Raw genomic sequence first — 16358 nt, forward strand, 5'->3', positions numbered from 1 at the left:
GATGGATTTAATTTGTTTAAACCAATACAAATGAAGCATTACTATATTATTGTCAGTAACAATGTTTGTCTTCCTCTAAATATCAATGATTTGGATGTTGTTTATGGTATTAATGTATTCTACCTTTTTAATTCATTTGCTATTTACTTTATGTCATTTTATAATAGTTTTCAATTTTTCTTGTTTTGATCGGTTGCTATTAATGATAATAGTTGTTTGTATGGTGCTCTTTCAAATTTCTTTTTTTCAGTTTAATACTGCTATTTTAGTTATAAAGGTATCATCGTTTTTTGTATATTGAAATTCCATTGGGTGTAACATGAAAAATTGTTCATATTGGTAAAAAGTGCATAATTGTAAATACTCGTGATATTTGTATGAAAATATACATATTAAAAAGGGTTCTCTTCTCCTTGTATGTTTCTTCATTTTCTAGAGAGTATCTATTTTTTGAAATTAATTTCTTTTATACAAACTCAACTACTTACTAATGAGAAATTTTTAATGCTTCAATTAAGAAATTTTGATACGTATAATAACTTGAGATGGAGTCCAACAGTAGGTAAATAGTTTTTAATGATCAATTTTTAATTATAATTATCAATACTATTAAGATGTAATCAATTGGAGTGTTTCATTTATTTTAATTAGTGCCAGTCACATTAAAATGTAATAATTCTAAGTAAAAGACATGAAGGTAATTTAGGAATAACAAAAACTATGGTAAAAAAAGTACTTTCACTTACACTCCCTAATACCAAGATTCCTACTTTTTTATATATCACTGATAATGATTGTTTCTTTTTTCTGCCTAAAGCATACAAACCACTTTTCAACATTTAGCTATTTTATATTCCGTATGACGCTTCCAGCTCCACATTTGGCTATTCGTTGTCGTTGAAGATAGAGTTGTCGTTGACGTTAAGGCAAAAACTGGAATGAGAAAATACTCCTCCAGCATAATAAAAGCAACCGATTCTTGACTACTGAATAAGCCTGAGGCAGACTCAAGTCTAGTGGCTATCGTGCATCAAAAGTTATGATATTACGTTTGCTTTTCGATCTACAAAATTTTGCATTCTTAATCTAATATATTTTCTTCAACTGGAGAGAAACATAGTTCCCTGAGGTGTCAGGTGGTGGTCTGGGAAAGAGGTCTATGGCTGCAGCGGTTCAACTGCGTATTCAAGATGATCAAGTATTGTATATCATTTTACTATTGTATATATAATTTTTTATCGAGTTATTCCAATATATTATGATATAAAAAGTTCATCTTTTTGCACATTATTCCGTCTACTTGTCTAAGATATCAAACATTACTTTAGACTCTTCCACTTCCATTTGACTCATTGTCAGGAAATTTGGAAGTATCCATGTTCACAACCATGAAAGTTTAGAAAAACTGCAAGGGAAAGTTGGTTGAGTAGGAGTGGGTGTAGATTTACATTAGAAAGCTTCAAAATTCAAAGAACTGAAGAAGTTAGATTTGGTATCTGGGATGTTCAGAAAGTTACATATATATGAGATGCTTGTTGCTGCATTGCTGAGGGGAAAGCCAAGAAAGAATCAATAGCATACAAGTTTATAATCTCCATCATAATCTTAATTCGGCTGTGGATCGATGACTTAATTAGCTGTACATGTTAATATCTACAGATGATCAGAAAGAACTGAAGAAGTTAATATTAGAAAGCTTCAAACTTCAAAGAACTGAAGAAGTTAGATTTGGTATCCAGGATGTTCAGAAAGTTACACATATATGAGATGCTTGTTGCTATATTGCTGAGGGGCTTTAGATGCGGGAAAGCCAAGAAAGAATCAATACCATACAAGTTTATAATCTCCATCATAATTTTAATTCTGCTGCGGATTGATGACTTAATTAGCTGTACATGTTAATATCCACAGATGATCAGTACTATCATCTTCCATACAGGTGGTGTTAACTAATGGAATACTCCAACTCACTCTAACAAATCCAGGGGGGAATCTCATTGAAATCCAGTATTGTGGAATTGACAATTTGCTTGAGCTTAGTAATCCAAACTTGAAAGGAGGGTAAGCTAAGCTATTCCTAATGCTAAGTTACTGGACTATAATAGAAATAAAGTACGAGACGTTGTTGAGATTTAACTTCTTCTATCGAGTCAACAGATTCTGGGACCTGAACTGGAGTGAAGCTGGAAGTGCAGGGACAAGAGGAAAATTTGATACGTAATATTCTGTTTCCATGACCCTCGCATTCTTTATTCTTCGATTGATCTTTCAAAATCATATATTTACACCACACAGATCATGATCCCATATGCATCTTATGCAATGGTTTAAGGATGATTTCCAAGAGTTGATGCTGAGTTGTATGGAAATAAATGAGTATTACACAGTGGTTCACAATCTAATGATTTGATTATTGTGCAGAATTGAAGGAACCACTTTCAGAGTTGTGGTTGAAACCGATGAACAAGTGGAGCTTTCTTTCACAAGGATGTGGGATCCTTCACTTCAGGGTGATCATGCCCCATTAAGCATAGATAAAAGGTCCATTCTTGTTCTAAAACGGCACACTAGAGTAAAAGACAGAATTTTGACTCTATTCTGATAAAAATTGTAGGTTCATGTTGTTTCGTGGTTGCTCAGGCTTCTACTCTTATGCCATTTATGAACGCAATGAGGATATGCCTGCATTCAACCTCAACGAGACCAGGATTGCTTTCATGCTCAATATACAAAAGTAGCCTTACCTGCAGATTTTTACTTGTTTCTCTAAATATTTTTATCTTAGCTCACATGTCTCACTGAATATGTATTCTGAACATAAATGAGTAACTCAGCATCAAAATCTAGTTTTCTGGTACCAATTAAATGCCTTGATTACGGAAATGAACAACAAACGTTTTCCCATTTCCTTTTTTTTTTCTTTTTGGGTGAACGCTAATAACATGACTTAATAGTATTGGCAGTAATGGAGGTTAAGAGGATTAGTTGATGCAGAGACGGATACTGATCAGCAAAAAGATTGAAGTTAACCGCAATTTTATTCTGCATTGCAAACTAGGTTTCGTTACATGGCTATATCAGATGACAGGCAAAGGTACATGCCCCTTCCTGATGATAGATTACCTCCAAGGGGTGAAGAACTTGCTTTTCCGGAAGCTGTCAGACTTGTTGATCCTATCGAACCAGAATTTAAAGGAGAAGTAATCAACCAAATCTGATTTCTTAAACAACATTACTGCTCTCTGAACCAAAATTGAAAGCAGTTTCTTTGTTCTACCACTTTTTCCACATATCTGATCCTAGGTTTCATTATGACATAATGTCATGTCTACTGAGTACTATCCACTGATGAGCAGGTCGATGACAAGTACGAGTACTCATGTGAGAACAAAGATAATCAAGTGCATGGATTTATTTGCCTTGAACCACCAGTAGGATTCTGGCAAATTACTCCAAGCAATGAGTTCAGGACTGGAGGGCCAACCAAGCAGGACCTCACCTCTCATGTCAACCCAACCACCCTTGCTGTGTGTAACTAACTTACAATCTAATCCTATTAACAGCTGACAGAGTGATCCAAACCAAGATAGTATTGCTAATAAATAACTACTCTATTAGATGTTTGTTAGCACTCATTATGGAGGAACTGATTTGGTGGTCAAATTTGGCGAAGGCGAGCCGTGGAAGAAAGTTTTTGGTCCTGTTTTCATCTATCTCAACTCCGCATCAGATGAAAATGAGGCATTTAAACTGTGGAATGATGCCAAACGACAGGTTAAACCTTAAACACTCAACTGCTTACCTCAAAATACATTTCCAAGAATAGAGCATGAAAACAATGAAGCTGACATTCTTTGGTTTAGATGAACCAAGAAGTTGAAAGCTGGCCGTATGGTTTCCCAGCTTCAGAAGATTTTCCAAAAGCTGATCAACGAGGTATTGTAAGTGGCAACCTACTGGTGCAAGACAGGTATAGGAATCTCTTAGCAGAAGTCTAGGAATGTCCATCAATAGGAATCCTCAGGCTCAGATTTTGCAACATGACCATTTAGTTATTCACCACCATCTCTTGAAGTTAGAAGTAGATTTATTGATTATCTGTGAAAAATCGTACCTTGGCAAGGTACACAAGTGAGGAGCTCATAGTAGCAGATGGTGCCTATGTGGGGTTGGCTCCTCCCGGAGAGATTGGGTCATTTCAAAAAGAATGCAAGGTAATACTATTTGAGAGATGATAATGCCAATCGCATCTATCAATATTGAAGACTATCTTTTGGCATTGATTTACTAGCAGGGCTACCAATTCTGGACAAGAGCTGATAGCCAAGGCTATTTCTCAATCAACAATGTCTCCCCCGCTACATATAATCTCTACGCTTGGGTTCCGGGCTTTATTGGAGATTATCGAAGTGAATCCACAATAACCATTACTGCAGGTCATACTACAATTCAGAATTTGGCAGGGCAACAAATTTCTTAATTTCTTTTTCAGTTTGTCAATCATACGTTCTCACTTGTGAAGTTGTGACCAACAAATGTTAACAATGCAGGCTGTGAGGTAGAGCTGGGAGATCTTGTATTTGAACCACCAAGAGACGGGCCAACATTGTGGGAAATTGGCATCCCTGATCGTTCTGCCGCAGAGTTCTATTTTCCTGATCCTAATCCATTGTACATCAATAAGTTGTACATAAATCTTCCAGCAGACAGGTCATTTATCTTCCTAGTTCAATTTATAAGTATGATAGCTAAGTGGCCATTTTTATACTCTACATTAAAATTGTCTTTTTTACTTTTGCAACTCAGAATTTTCAATAACAATTGTTTTTTTTTTGGGACAGGTTTAGGCAATATGGCTTGTGGGAGAGATATGCAGACCTATATCCTGATGGAGATTTGGTATACACAGTTGGCACCAGTGATTACCGAAAAGACTGGTTTTATGCTCATGTAAACAGGTACAATCTTTTGCTTTGCCTCATTTGAGCAATAACATGGAACCATACCTGAAAGGTCCATTTCACAGGAGATGCCTAATGTCTCAATTTATATATCTTGGATGTCAGAAAAATAGGTGAGAATATCTTTCAATCAACAACATGGCAAGTAAACTTTGAAGTTGACAATGTTGTTCAAACTGGAACTTACAAACTGAGAATTGCACTCTGCTCAGCTACCTATTCTGAGTTGCAGGTACAGATGAAGATATCCTAGTTTTCTCCCATTTCTTGATGAATACAAGAGATAAAAACTTAATGTATGTTATCCTAACTTTTTTATCAACAATTTCTCTTAGGTGAGGGTTAATGATCCAGATGCAAATCCACCCCATTTCACCAGTGGATTAATAGGAAGTGATAATGCGATTGCAAGACATGGGGTCCATGGGCTATATTGGCTGTTTAACATCGACATACCGGAATCTCACCTCCGGCAAGGCTACAATGTCATATACCTCACACAAGCAAAAAATGACACTGCTCTCCATGGGATTATGTATGACTATATCCGCATGGAGTGTCCTGAACCAGACACTATTCCCATGAAATAACTTTCTAGTCTTTAGACAAAGAAAGCTTGGTACTAAGGTCTATCAAATTTGTACATCACTAAGAAATTTCTGCACCGAGACATCTCTTGCATCAGCATTTCAGCAAGTAATATGCCCCTTGAGAATTATGCATAAGAGCATAACATTTGTTCCATGTCTGTATCATCGTAATGACTTTACATGCATGCATCATAGACCACAATATTTTGCATAAACTGAAAGAGGAAACACTGAAGATCAGACAAATAAACGCACAAGACAAAGTTTAATAGGATTTATCAAGTTTCTTCTTGGTACTTTCAGCTTCATCAGCAGCATCAACTTGCATCTTTGAAGCCAACAGATCAGCTTCAGTAGCTTCATGCTCATCCTTGGCAGTCATTTTCTTTGCCTGCATCCATCAATAAACTACTATCACACTCGAAAATTTCACAGCTACATGTAATTTTTTGTGTGGGGTGGGAGCATCTACAAAAAGCAAGCTACCAGTACCTGTCCAACAACAATTCCTTTGATGTAGCGGAAACCTTCTTGTAATGAAGTTGTGAAGGAAAGGCATTCTCTTCTGATATTAGAAGCTACTGAACCTTCATGATGCTTTCTCTTGGGAGTGACTTCTTGTTGTGATGCTGCAGACTCTACTTCTTCCATGATCCAATTTTTTTTCCTGATCTGGTCTTTCTTTGTCTATCTTTCTCTTGCGGGCAAGAAAGTATGGTTTGCTGATCTCAGTCGAGAAGAGGTGTAGATTGCCAGCATGCAAGAGCAAAGGCATCAGGATTTGCCACGTTTTTTTGCCAAGTTACGTGAGGTGGCTAGTTTCCACCGGTTGAGAGTCTCAATAATTGATAAGAGCCCATTGAGTCAGAATAAATTAGCAAATCAGGTCCAAATCAGGCATCAACCCCCTAATTTCCATCATCAACATCAACGATCAATATCAACAAGAACTAGTATATTCATAATCACACGTCAAAAACCCATCCCTCAAAAAAAAAAATTTTTTTGGGGATAGGGGAGTGTGAGGGAAGGGACACATGCAAAAACACAGAAATTAGTAGGTACAGTACAAAACTGGCATACACTGGCACGGCGTTGTTTGGCAGGCAAGTTTTTTATCAAGTTTGTTATAAGTTCTTTAAAAATTTTAGCTACGACAACTTAAAAAAAAAAAACTTCTCAAAATATTTAAACTACACTTCAAAATATTCAAAAATTTACACATTTCAAAAAAATTTTTAAAAACTTCTACAGTAAACTGCAGTAAAGTTTTAGACAAACACCCAAAAAATTCACTTGCCAAACAGATTCTTTCTTTATCTACTAGATGAAAATCAAGGGGAAATTCGATTCAAATTACTGTCTTTACTCAAAATTAAATCTTTGCTTGACAAATAACAGGCCTGCCCCCTTTTTTTTTTTTTTTTTTATATTGACTTCTATGGACTAAATAGGCCTTAGACATTTCATGGACTCAAAAACTCATAGGACTAGAATGTAATGTGGTCTCCTGTCCACATACCCTTTTCTTGCCCCCTTCTTTTGTTTCCTTCTTTTAGGAACATTTTTTCAGAAAACCAAAAAAAAAAAAAAAAAAAAGGTCCATTGTAATAAGCACAATAACCTGCTTTTAGAGTCTAAGTTAATAAGGTCATTTGTATGTTATGTTAACACGTATAGACTTTCATATTGATTTTCTAATATTAATTTGGTTCAAGTAAATAAAAAAAAAGATGTATAATTAATCATTAAAATTTGCTTCAAGCAGATGTGGGATTAGCATTAAACAAAAAGAAATACAGTTAATCATCAAAATCATAAACTTTGAAGTTAAATCTCATATTTTGAATTTAAATCGCATATCTTTGAAGTTATACACTATATATGAATATCTTTGTTACACTTAGAATAAAAGGGGGAAAAATAAATTTTGGAAAAAAGAAAAAGCAATCCCTCACAAGTAAATTTTGGAAAACAGCAGGGATAATAATGTCTTTTGGCATCCTACGATTCGGATTTGAGTTCTCCCCTATATAAGCCCCCTTCTCCAAATTCTAGGGTATAAAAGGCCCCAAATCCTCTCCCTCTCTCCCGACTCCCTCTTCAGTTCTTCTTTCTAACTTTCTCACACAGCTCTCAGTAACTCTCTCTTGTGCGCCTCGTCTTCAATCGTAACCTCTCTCTCTCTCTCTACGTAAAAACATTCAATTTTTTTAATAGCTTTGAGTTTATTGATTAGTCTCGATTGATATGATTTTCGATTAATCTTGTTGTTCAATTTCTGGATTCGAGTACTTGTTTTTGGTTTTAATTACTGAAAATGTTTGTTTTGAATTTGTGGATCTTGAGTAGGAAAAGCCTTTGAGATTATGGCGACGTTCGAGCTGTATCGGAGGTCGACGATCGGGATGTGCTTGACGGAGACGCTTGATGAGATGGTCTCTAACGGCATCCTCAGCCCCGAGCTCGCTATTCAAGTTCTGGTTCAATTTGATAAGGTTGATTTTCCATCTCAATTTCTTTTGTTGATTAATTAGGGTTGGAGAGCTTGGTTGTGCGCGGATATTGGTACTGTTTTTGAATATTTGGTACTGTTTTTTGTACTGCTCGCAGTCAATGACTGAAGCTCTTGAATCTCAAGTGAAGAGCAAAGTTTCAATTAAGGTATGTATGTAGTATGTGTTTTTTTTTTTGGAGTGAATAGTTATGTGTTTTGTGAAATTTTAATGAGTTTTTTTTTTTAGTTCGGTTTTTGTGATGGTTATGTAATGGTTTTGGTTGTCATTGTGCACTGATATTGTGTACTTAGAATTTGATTTTCAGGGGGAAATAATTCATGTGAAACAGTGGACGTAGATATCGGTTTTATGTGCGTCTATGTACCTAGAACAAATAGTTTATTGTAATGTGTTTGTCATATATAAGTCTTCTTGATGCACTGCTATTTGTTCTAGCCTATCTGGGTTGTTTAGGATTGCCTTAAGTTGGTTTATTTTCAGTTATGACAAATGATATTTATTCTTTTTACGTATGATCTTTATTGATTTCTTATGTTCTGAAGAGAAAAATGAAGTTACATGCTTTCTTTTTTTTTGGAATTTGTTATTGTGATCCAATATCTAATGCCTTCTTGTATCAGAAAATGTGTTTCACTACTTAATTTCTACTAGAGGAAACCATATATCTATCTTCAAATTCTTAATGCTGTTTGATGTCATCTATTTAAAATACTGCAAGTGCGTTGATGCAACTTTTGCATTTGGTGAAACACTGTGTAGTGGTGCCTACTTTCTTATTTTACATGTGATGTCAAGGCAGATGTATATTGTCTTGTTCCATCTTCTTTCCTGTATTGGAACATGAAACATGTGATTTGATCAAGCAGTCAAACTTGCTTTCTTGGTGGTCAGTTTAGTTGTATCTAGATGGTTTGTTCAAATTTTGCATTTGTTGCATGTATTCAATTGGTTAAATGCGTGTATGTCATATTGTTGAGTCATGAATAATGCAACTTGGACCTGATTATGGTGGTTCAAAGGCTTGTACATCTTAGCAAGACTTAGTGGAGGATTTGTAAGTTTCAAGACTTGCATGGACACATTCATTTTGTAATTCAGTTCAATTTTGTTGTTAGATCACTTTCAAATTCCTGAACTCTTAGTGCTCAGTTGAATTTCTTTTCTCTTTTGTTCTTGCTATAAATATATAGAATTAGGAGAAGCATCGCTGCTCCTAATTATGTCAGTTGTTGTGTTTCCACTTCAAGATTATGTTGCAAGTTTACTTATTCTTGTGGTTAGAATACTGTTCAAATTTAAAGAAATGGAAAAGGATTTTTATAAGATCTGGAACATTGGTAGCTACAAAAGGAGAAAGGGCATCTTTTTACATAATTAATGTGTTGGACGTTAGAAGGATCGAGGAAAACCTCATAGTAGGTATAGCTAATTATGCTACTGAGGATGTGGTTTGCTTTGCCCTTGTGTTCTTGACCCTTTCTTCTTTGGGGGATTTGAGTGGTTTAGCCTGTCCCCCAATATTGTGTTTCATATGCTTTCATTTGCATAATTTTTGAAGCATTGCATGTCATGCTTCTTCGGACATTATTGCTCAGACTTTTAAGGAATTACCTTTGTTCTGTTTTAAAATTCTTGCAGTTTATATGCTTAAGTGTTGTCATCTTGTCAAAACCATAAGTAAATAGTTTTCCCCCCATTATGTGAGAACATTTTCTCTCAAATAATTTGTGATTTTTAAAAGGCATAGCTTGCTGGTACATTGTTATATGGTTTTGGTAAAAAGTACATTAAAGACTTTGACATGTGATTCTGTGGGAGAGCTGTAAAGTGCATTGGAGTTTTGCATGTGATATTACTGACTTTTTTGGGGAACATTACTGACTTCAAAAGAAGTTTATGAATTTTCTTGTTTTTAGCCTTTTATTTTTCCTTTTCTATTCTTCTTTCATATCAAGCACTTTACAAATTGCTTATGGTATCTTGGGTGTGGGAGATCTTCTTTTCAAAATATTTGATATCTCTATTGTGAGTTACACATGTGAATACCAGTATACCATGCTGTAATGAAGTTAATGGGTGAAGACATGCTTTTGTGGAAATATTGATTGGTTGTGACTGGAGAAGCATTTTAGTTTCCATACTTGCTGGAATTGTAATTTTGTCGGCCACTTCTCATATTATCCGAAAAAGTAGTAGTATGGTATTTTATCATTAATCAACATCCACGCAAACTTCACAGGCACTCCCATATATTAAAAGATTTTATCACGTATAGCTGGACATTTATAGGCTAAAATTGGTTGGCACCAATTATCAACCCCAATAGTTTAGTATGGAAAAGCGATGCCACTAATTTTGTTCTGAAATATTTTGGGTTTATTACAATTTAGTATATAGATCTGAAAGTTGTGGCTATCAATCATCAAGATTTTGTGCCTGATGCAAGCAATTTTAGCCTACTTGGGAGATAACGATGTTGATTTTTTAGAAGTTTTATGTATCCTTTACGTGGAAAGCTGGTGCACTTTAGATGCATATATATCCTGCCATGTGACATGGCAAGACAGCTGCAATCAGTTGGCATTCTTCATTTTAGTCTGTGCTGTCGTTTATCTTTTGGTACAATAAATGTGGCTGTAAGAGTATTTCTGCTGGGTTAGCTTTCCACAGAAAGAACCTTGATGTCATCCTGTAGGAATTAGGGGCTAGGGCGTATGATTCTCAAATTTGCTCTCAGTGTGTTTCAATTGAAGATTGTTTGGAGAATGTTAGTTACAATTTACTGTCGCTATTTTTGGTGTGATGTTTGTGAGATGAAAGGGTGATAGACAAGATTAAAAAAAAAAGTGACTGGAAAAAGTCATGATTACTGTATGTCAGACTGCTGGTGATGTTAATGTTCTCTTATTCAAATTTTTGATGGCTTAGAAAATTGTAAGAACAAAGCACGGTTTTAGCTGCCTTAGTCAGTATGAGTTTGAGTAGGCTTGGCTGGCTTAGAAGTGTCATTCAAACTGGAGTAGGGCTTAGTCTCGGATGCAAAGTTCCTTGGTTGGCAAATTTTTGTCTCGATGTTATGCTGCTTCGGTTGCTGCTACTGCCAAGGGCTAGCTGCTGTCTAGTTTCTTGTTACTTGTCAACACTAACATGTTTTGCATTGTCCTACAGGGACATCTCCACACCTATAGATTCTGTGACAATGTTTGGACTTTCATCTTACAAGATGCTCATTTCAAGAGTGATGAATGTCAAGAGACTGTCAGCCGTGTTAAGATAGTGGCATGTGACTCGAAGCTGCTCACACAGTGAGAAAGCTGCATACTGGGCCGATATTGAGTAATATTAGCTGCTGATGTCACCTATTTGCCAGATGGTGCAAAAGACTGGTAAGAGGAGTTGGCGGAAGGGATATGGAAGCTCATTCATGTAGTTGTATTTGTAAGTGAGGGGGAAACTGGAACTCTCATTGTATAAATCCCAGATCATTGTAAACTGAGTGTTTCTTGACTACTTGACATATACATATTGGATAGTCTTTAATTCTTTCTTCATTCTTGAGAAGGTGGTTCGATTTCATAGCATGTTTCTGTGTTTTTGTTCAATAGAAAACCAGCGTGCTTGTTGTTGTGAGGTCTAGTTGCATTTTGTGGATATCTGAGCAGAGCTGCGAAGATGCTAGCGATAAACTTTGCATTATGCTGCTTTATTCTTGGAACTACTTTCATTCAACAGAAACAAAGACCATTAGATGGATGGCTGGATTGAATTTGTTTTCCTTCCCCGTTTTATTGACATCCCTGTGAGCTCTTCTTCTGTTCCATCCTCTTTCTTGTGATTATTCCTCTGAAATTAAGCATCAGGAAGCATGGAGCCATCAGTCGAATGTTCGTCTGATAACAGCATGAATCTATCATGCCAGTGCTAAAACATTTGTATGGTATGATTTCTCTAAATACGTAGGCCACAGGTGACGACACTGCCTTCTCTTTGAAGATGACGTGAAAGAAAGAAAGGGTATCCAACACAGGATAATAACGTGACTTCACAATTAAATCAAATATTTATTTTTATAATGCACATCTCTAATTTCTCATAAATAAATAAGATTAATTTTTTAAAATAATCACTTTTTTCTTGAAAAATAAAATATTAACTTTCATTAAATTTTTTACCTTTCCGATTTTTTATCTTCTAAAAACTAATATTATTAACTTGTGATTTTCAATAATATATATTTTTCTGTCCCTCAAAAATATTAATATTTTTCCCTTAAATGGGAAGATGTCATAATAATTCATACTTAATTAATAATACTCTATCGAATTAATTTAACTCCATGACATAATTTAAATCAAATAAAATGCAAATAATAATATAATAAATAGTACTAATTTTCATTGTCATTGCCTCCAAATCGTTCTCAAATATGCTCGAACGAGTCCAATCGTAGTTGATGATGTATTTCACGATCACATAGTTCCGCGTTCCTTTGAAGGTAATTTTGAAAATTTTTAATAGAACCTTGAGTCACATGGATTATCGGATCTTATAAAAAATGTAAGACTTCAAGTAACGGTACTATTTTGCATCATATTGTAAATATGATATGCATGATGCGCGTAATGGCCATTTGTGAACTCCCCCAAGCAGCGTTGAATGGAGGAGCGTACCGTTGGAGCCACCCTAAAGTAAAGGTAGTCGAGCCTTGAGGAGGCATTTTGGTGCGACAAAACTCGAGGATTTTGGTACCAAGGAATATCCGCAAGTACTAATCAGCATCCTTTCCCAATTGCATGCCACTATTTCATTCGTGAACCTGCACTTTCGTTTCGGGTTGGGCGGTGGATCATGGCTTGTCCTACTCTGCAAGTTGCAACGGTGCAAATACAAACCACATAAAACATTAACCACATAAAACAGTGGTTAAATCAACCACGACATCGCTTCTAGCCCACGTAATTAAGCTGCGATAAGATCAAAAAAAAAAAAAAAAAAAGTGCTAGGAGACGAAGAGGAGCCAAAAGTTTCGTAAGAGGGCCAATTGCCTAGTTTTTTATTCTTTTTGTCTTCACCTGTTAATCTGTGACATAATCGTTGATCCCTTAAAGATGTTCTATTGAAACAAAAAAAAACTAGTGAAGCTATACTTCTAGACTTGTGAGTGTAATAAAACTAATACGGATGCAAGAACAAAATGTGGAAGAGAGTGGCATGGAATAGAGCAAATTAGACAAAAGTAGAGGGAATTCGTATTTATATTCACTCAAGTATTTATATTGGGGGGTTGGGTAGTTAAGTCCTCAAGGTTGCCTCAAAAGTTACCGATTTTTGGGATTAAGTTTAACTAACTAATTTCAAAAGTCTGGAAAAAAAAAGTGTTCCCGATATTATAAGACAAGTTAGATGACTTTTAATCATATACAAAACAAGATTAATGGTACATAAATAGGGTTAATTCCACTTTGTCCCCCCAAAATTTGGATGATTACCCACTTTAGTGCTTAAACTTTAAAATGGGACACTTAAGTCCCTAAAACTTATAAATTGGGACACTTAAATCCCTAAACCCTTATAAAATGGGACACTTCAACCACCACGACATTCGGGATTCTATTTACAATTTTTCTTAATTGGGAGGTATTTATAAATTTAGGGACTTAAGTGTCCCATTTTGAAGTTTAGGGACTGAAGTGGGTAATCGTCCAAAGTTTGGGGGGGACAAAGTGGAATTAACCCCATAAATACGAAGGAATTAAATGGTCATCCATATCAGTCCTTATGTTGCTTCATATTCTAATCTAGAGAAACTCGATGAATATAGGAAAAATTCAATGAACATGTGGAACTCAATGTACATCCATCTCTTTTAGTTGTTTTATAACGTTGAGTGAGTCCCTAGGAAGTTGGCGAGTGAAAGGAAAAAAAAATATTGTGATGTTGTCCTAAAATTCATATGAAAAGGAAAAAAAAAAAAAAGAAATTCTTATAGCTCAGTTTTCAATTTCAAATTTTGAGGCAATGATGGAAAAAAAATGTTTGAATAAAGGGGTATTATTTGAAATAATTATTGTACAGTAACTTTTTTTTTTTTTTTTGTAATGCAGTATATATGAGATAAAAGAACAGTTAAAAAAAACGTGTTTATAATATAAGTAAAATAATATTTGATAAAACAAAAAATTTGCATCCAAGCACACTACTCCATTTCATATGGTGGAGGAAGCTTGGTATAATTGTAATGGGATCAATAAGAACATATTCACAATTCATAAAAATGTCTAAAGAGCTATATTGGCACAGCCAGCCAAGAGATGATTAGCAATAGGGTAAGCTATGATTATCGCTTCAAATGCAAAGTCTTAGGATGTATGACAGAATAGCAACCGTTTGCCACATGGATGCAATGTCCTACTATGATGATTGATGATGCCACTCAAGTTGGTGCAAGTATTGACCAAAGACTTTTTACAAAATTCCCTTTTTTTTTTTTTTTTTTTCATTTTGCTGTTGGCATATTGCTGTGGATGAAATTCCAGTTTCCAATCCATGTCTGTGGTTTTCATGTCTTGGCTTGGAAGTCCAGTCGTCAAACTTCTGTCCTCATCGCTTTCTGATTTATGGCCCATCTGAACTTTTCCACAAATGCTTTATACTTCTTTCTTGCACCCCCTCTTCTCATATTGGTGGGTACAAAAAAATTCTAAGCTCAATAAAATCCTTAATCATATGTATGTATATATATGCACAGTTTTCAATCATGCAGATATTTTGCATGTTGAGACATGGAGAAGGTCATCTGACTTCTGTTCTCCTACTTTTCTTTTCTTCAGAAGCAATGATATGGATCTTTTTTTCTTTTTTTTTTTGTCGACACAGGGGTGTCCGGGTCAATCCTTACGGGGTCCGACTAATCCCCTGTAATCCGGGTCCAGCGCCCCAACCCGACCCAAGCACGATAAGTGCGCGGAGGAATCCAACAGAGCAAAGATTCGAACTCGGGACCAAATGGTCACCAATGGGAGGTGCTACCGTTGGATCATTCACGCGGGCAAAATATGGATCAACCTGAACCTTTTGTTTGTAACTTTTGCTTTTAACCTTTTGTTCAGGTTGATATGGATCAACCCGAACCTTTTGTTTTCAACTTTTAGGTTTCTCCTTTTAAACCCTTTTTTTCTTTGGAAATGGTGACCAGCCTTTCAATTTGGTTTTGGCATGTACCTTTTTCATCGATCTGTGCATTTTGTTCTTCACTAATGTGTAGATTCACGGATTTGAGAGTGCATTTTTTTATTAAAGAGTATAATGTATTGCTGAAACTGAACAATGTAAATATTCTCGCTCTGTTTGTTTGTTGAAAAAAGAATTGATCGTGCAATGTATAAAATAGTTCAAGAAATCATACAAACCAATATCATGAATGACAACAATATAAAATTTAAATTTGAAATTCAATTTTTGCACATGTGTCATAGATTCAACGGTGATAATGTGTGCACTGTTAGTGTACATAAAATTCAATCTAATCTATATTACTAGTTGGAAAGTAGGTTGGTAACTTTGGATACATGTTTTTGGTAGGGGCCAAAAAAAGATTCTCATCCTAGTTTGGAGACAAATCATTAAAGCAAATTGATAATTTGATTTAGAACCCAGTAAACTCGTTTACAAATTTACTCTATGAGGATAAAATCCAAAATCATATCATCATTGCCTAATCATATTTCATTGATAAGTTGTTTTCTTTGTTGTTGATTATGATTGTTGTAGTGATTTGATTACACATCTATTGGTGTGCAAATTAAGGAATTTTTTTTTTATTAAAACAATGGAAGTTATTAGAAGTTTACTTTTTTTTGTTGCAAAAAAGGTTATTATTTCTTTTTTTTTTTTTGCAAACAAAGAAATTATTGGAACTTAAAATAGTGGAAGTTATCTGAACTTTAGTAGTTATATTTAGTAAATTTTTACTTTTGTGACGTTAAATTTGAAAAAAATAAAAGATGACAAAAATTTTTAACACCAAATCCATGCTCAAACTTTATATATATATAAAGATAATAATTTTGTCTTGGGTAACTTATTCTAATTCGACTCAAGCTTCCAGTGGCTTTGAAAAAAGAACAAAGTAAGCACACATCATAGCAAGATTTACTCTTTTATTTCAACCATTTTTCTCTATTCCGAACCAAAGAAGTTGAGTCGGGATAAGATTTTATCAAATATAGCAAAGGAAGTGCTCTATTTTACATATTTTGAGACAAATTTTCATGACATTAAATGAAAGC

At 35.0% G+C, this 16358-nt stretch overlaps 2 protein-coding genes across 4 annotated transcripts; both read left to right on the plus strand.

Moving 5' to 3' along the window:
- Positions 1–920: 920 nt before the first annotated feature.
- On the plus strand, positions 921–5703 carry LOC113712398 (uncharacterized). Its single transcript, XM_027235804.2, has 15 exons — positions 921–1198; positions 1940–2061; positions 2158–2217; positions 2422–2541; positions 2615–2734; positions 3059–3200; positions 3357–3527; positions 3619–3774; positions 3864–3970; positions 4124–4214; positions 4295–4436; positions 4551–4710; positions 4842–4958; positions 5067–5193; positions 5297–5703. The coding sequence occupies exons 1-15, from the start codon at positions 1160–1162 to the stop codon at positions 5549–5551; spliced, it is 1929 nt and encodes a 642-aa protein (XP_027091605.2). The 5' UTR covers positions 921–1159; the 3' UTR covers positions 5552–5703.
- Positions 5704–6435: 732 nt separating this feature from the next.
- On the plus strand, positions 6436–11621 carry LOC113712380 (transcription initiation factor IIA subunit 2-like). Of its 3 annotated transcripts, none has more exons than XM_072066744.1 (4): positions 6436–6657; positions 7904–8049; positions 8165–8215; positions 11239–11621. In XM_072066744.1, the coding sequence occupies exons 2-4, from the start codon at positions 7921–7923 to the stop codon at positions 11377–11379; spliced, it is 321 nt and encodes a 106-aa protein (XP_071922845.1). In that variant the 5' UTR covers positions 6436–6657; positions 7904–7920; the 3' UTR covers positions 11380–11621. The 3 variants fall into 3 exon arrangements, with proteins under 3 accessions (XP_071922845.1, XP_071922843.1, XP_071922844.1); XM_072066742.1 differs by lacking the exon at positions 6436–6657 and adding an exon at positions 7568–7722; XM_072066743.1 differs by lacking the exon at positions 6436–6657 and adding an exon at positions 7611–7745.
- The last annotated feature ends 4737 nt before the right edge of the window (positions 11622–16358 follow it).

The sequence above is a fragment of the Coffea arabica genome, chromosome 10e (genome assembly GCF_036785885.1).
Source record: "Coffea arabica cultivar ET-39 chromosome 10e, Coffea Arabica ET-39 HiFi, whole genome shotgun sequence".
Taxonomy (NCBI): domain Eukaryota; kingdom Viridiplantae; phylum Streptophyta; class Magnoliopsida; order Gentianales; family Rubiaceae; genus Coffea; species Coffea arabica.

Coding starts and splice junctions, on each gene's coding strand:
- LOC113712398 (XM_027235804.2), top strand. CDS start 1,160: ATGGCTGCAGCGGTTCAACTGCGTATTCAAGATGATCAA. Junction 2,735..3,058: donor TTCATGCTCAATATACAAAA/GTAGCCTTACCT, acceptor ATTGCAAACTAG/GTTTCGTTACATGGCTATAT. Junction 3,201..3,356: donor AACCAGAATTTAAAGGAGAA/GTAATCAACCAA, acceptor ACTGATGAGCAG/GTCGATGACAAGTACGAGTA.
- LOC113712380 (XM_072066744.1), top strand. CDS start 7,921: ATGGCGACGTTCGAGCTGTATCGGAGGTCGACGATCGGGATGTGCTTG. Junction 8,050..8,164: donor TTCTGGTTCAATTTGATAAG/GTTGATTTTCCA, acceptor TACTGCTCGCAG/TCAATGACTGAAGCTCTTGA. Junction 8,216..11,238: donor AGAGCAAAGTTTCAATTAAG/GTATGTATGTAG, acceptor ATTGTCCTACAG/GGACATCTCCACACCTATAG.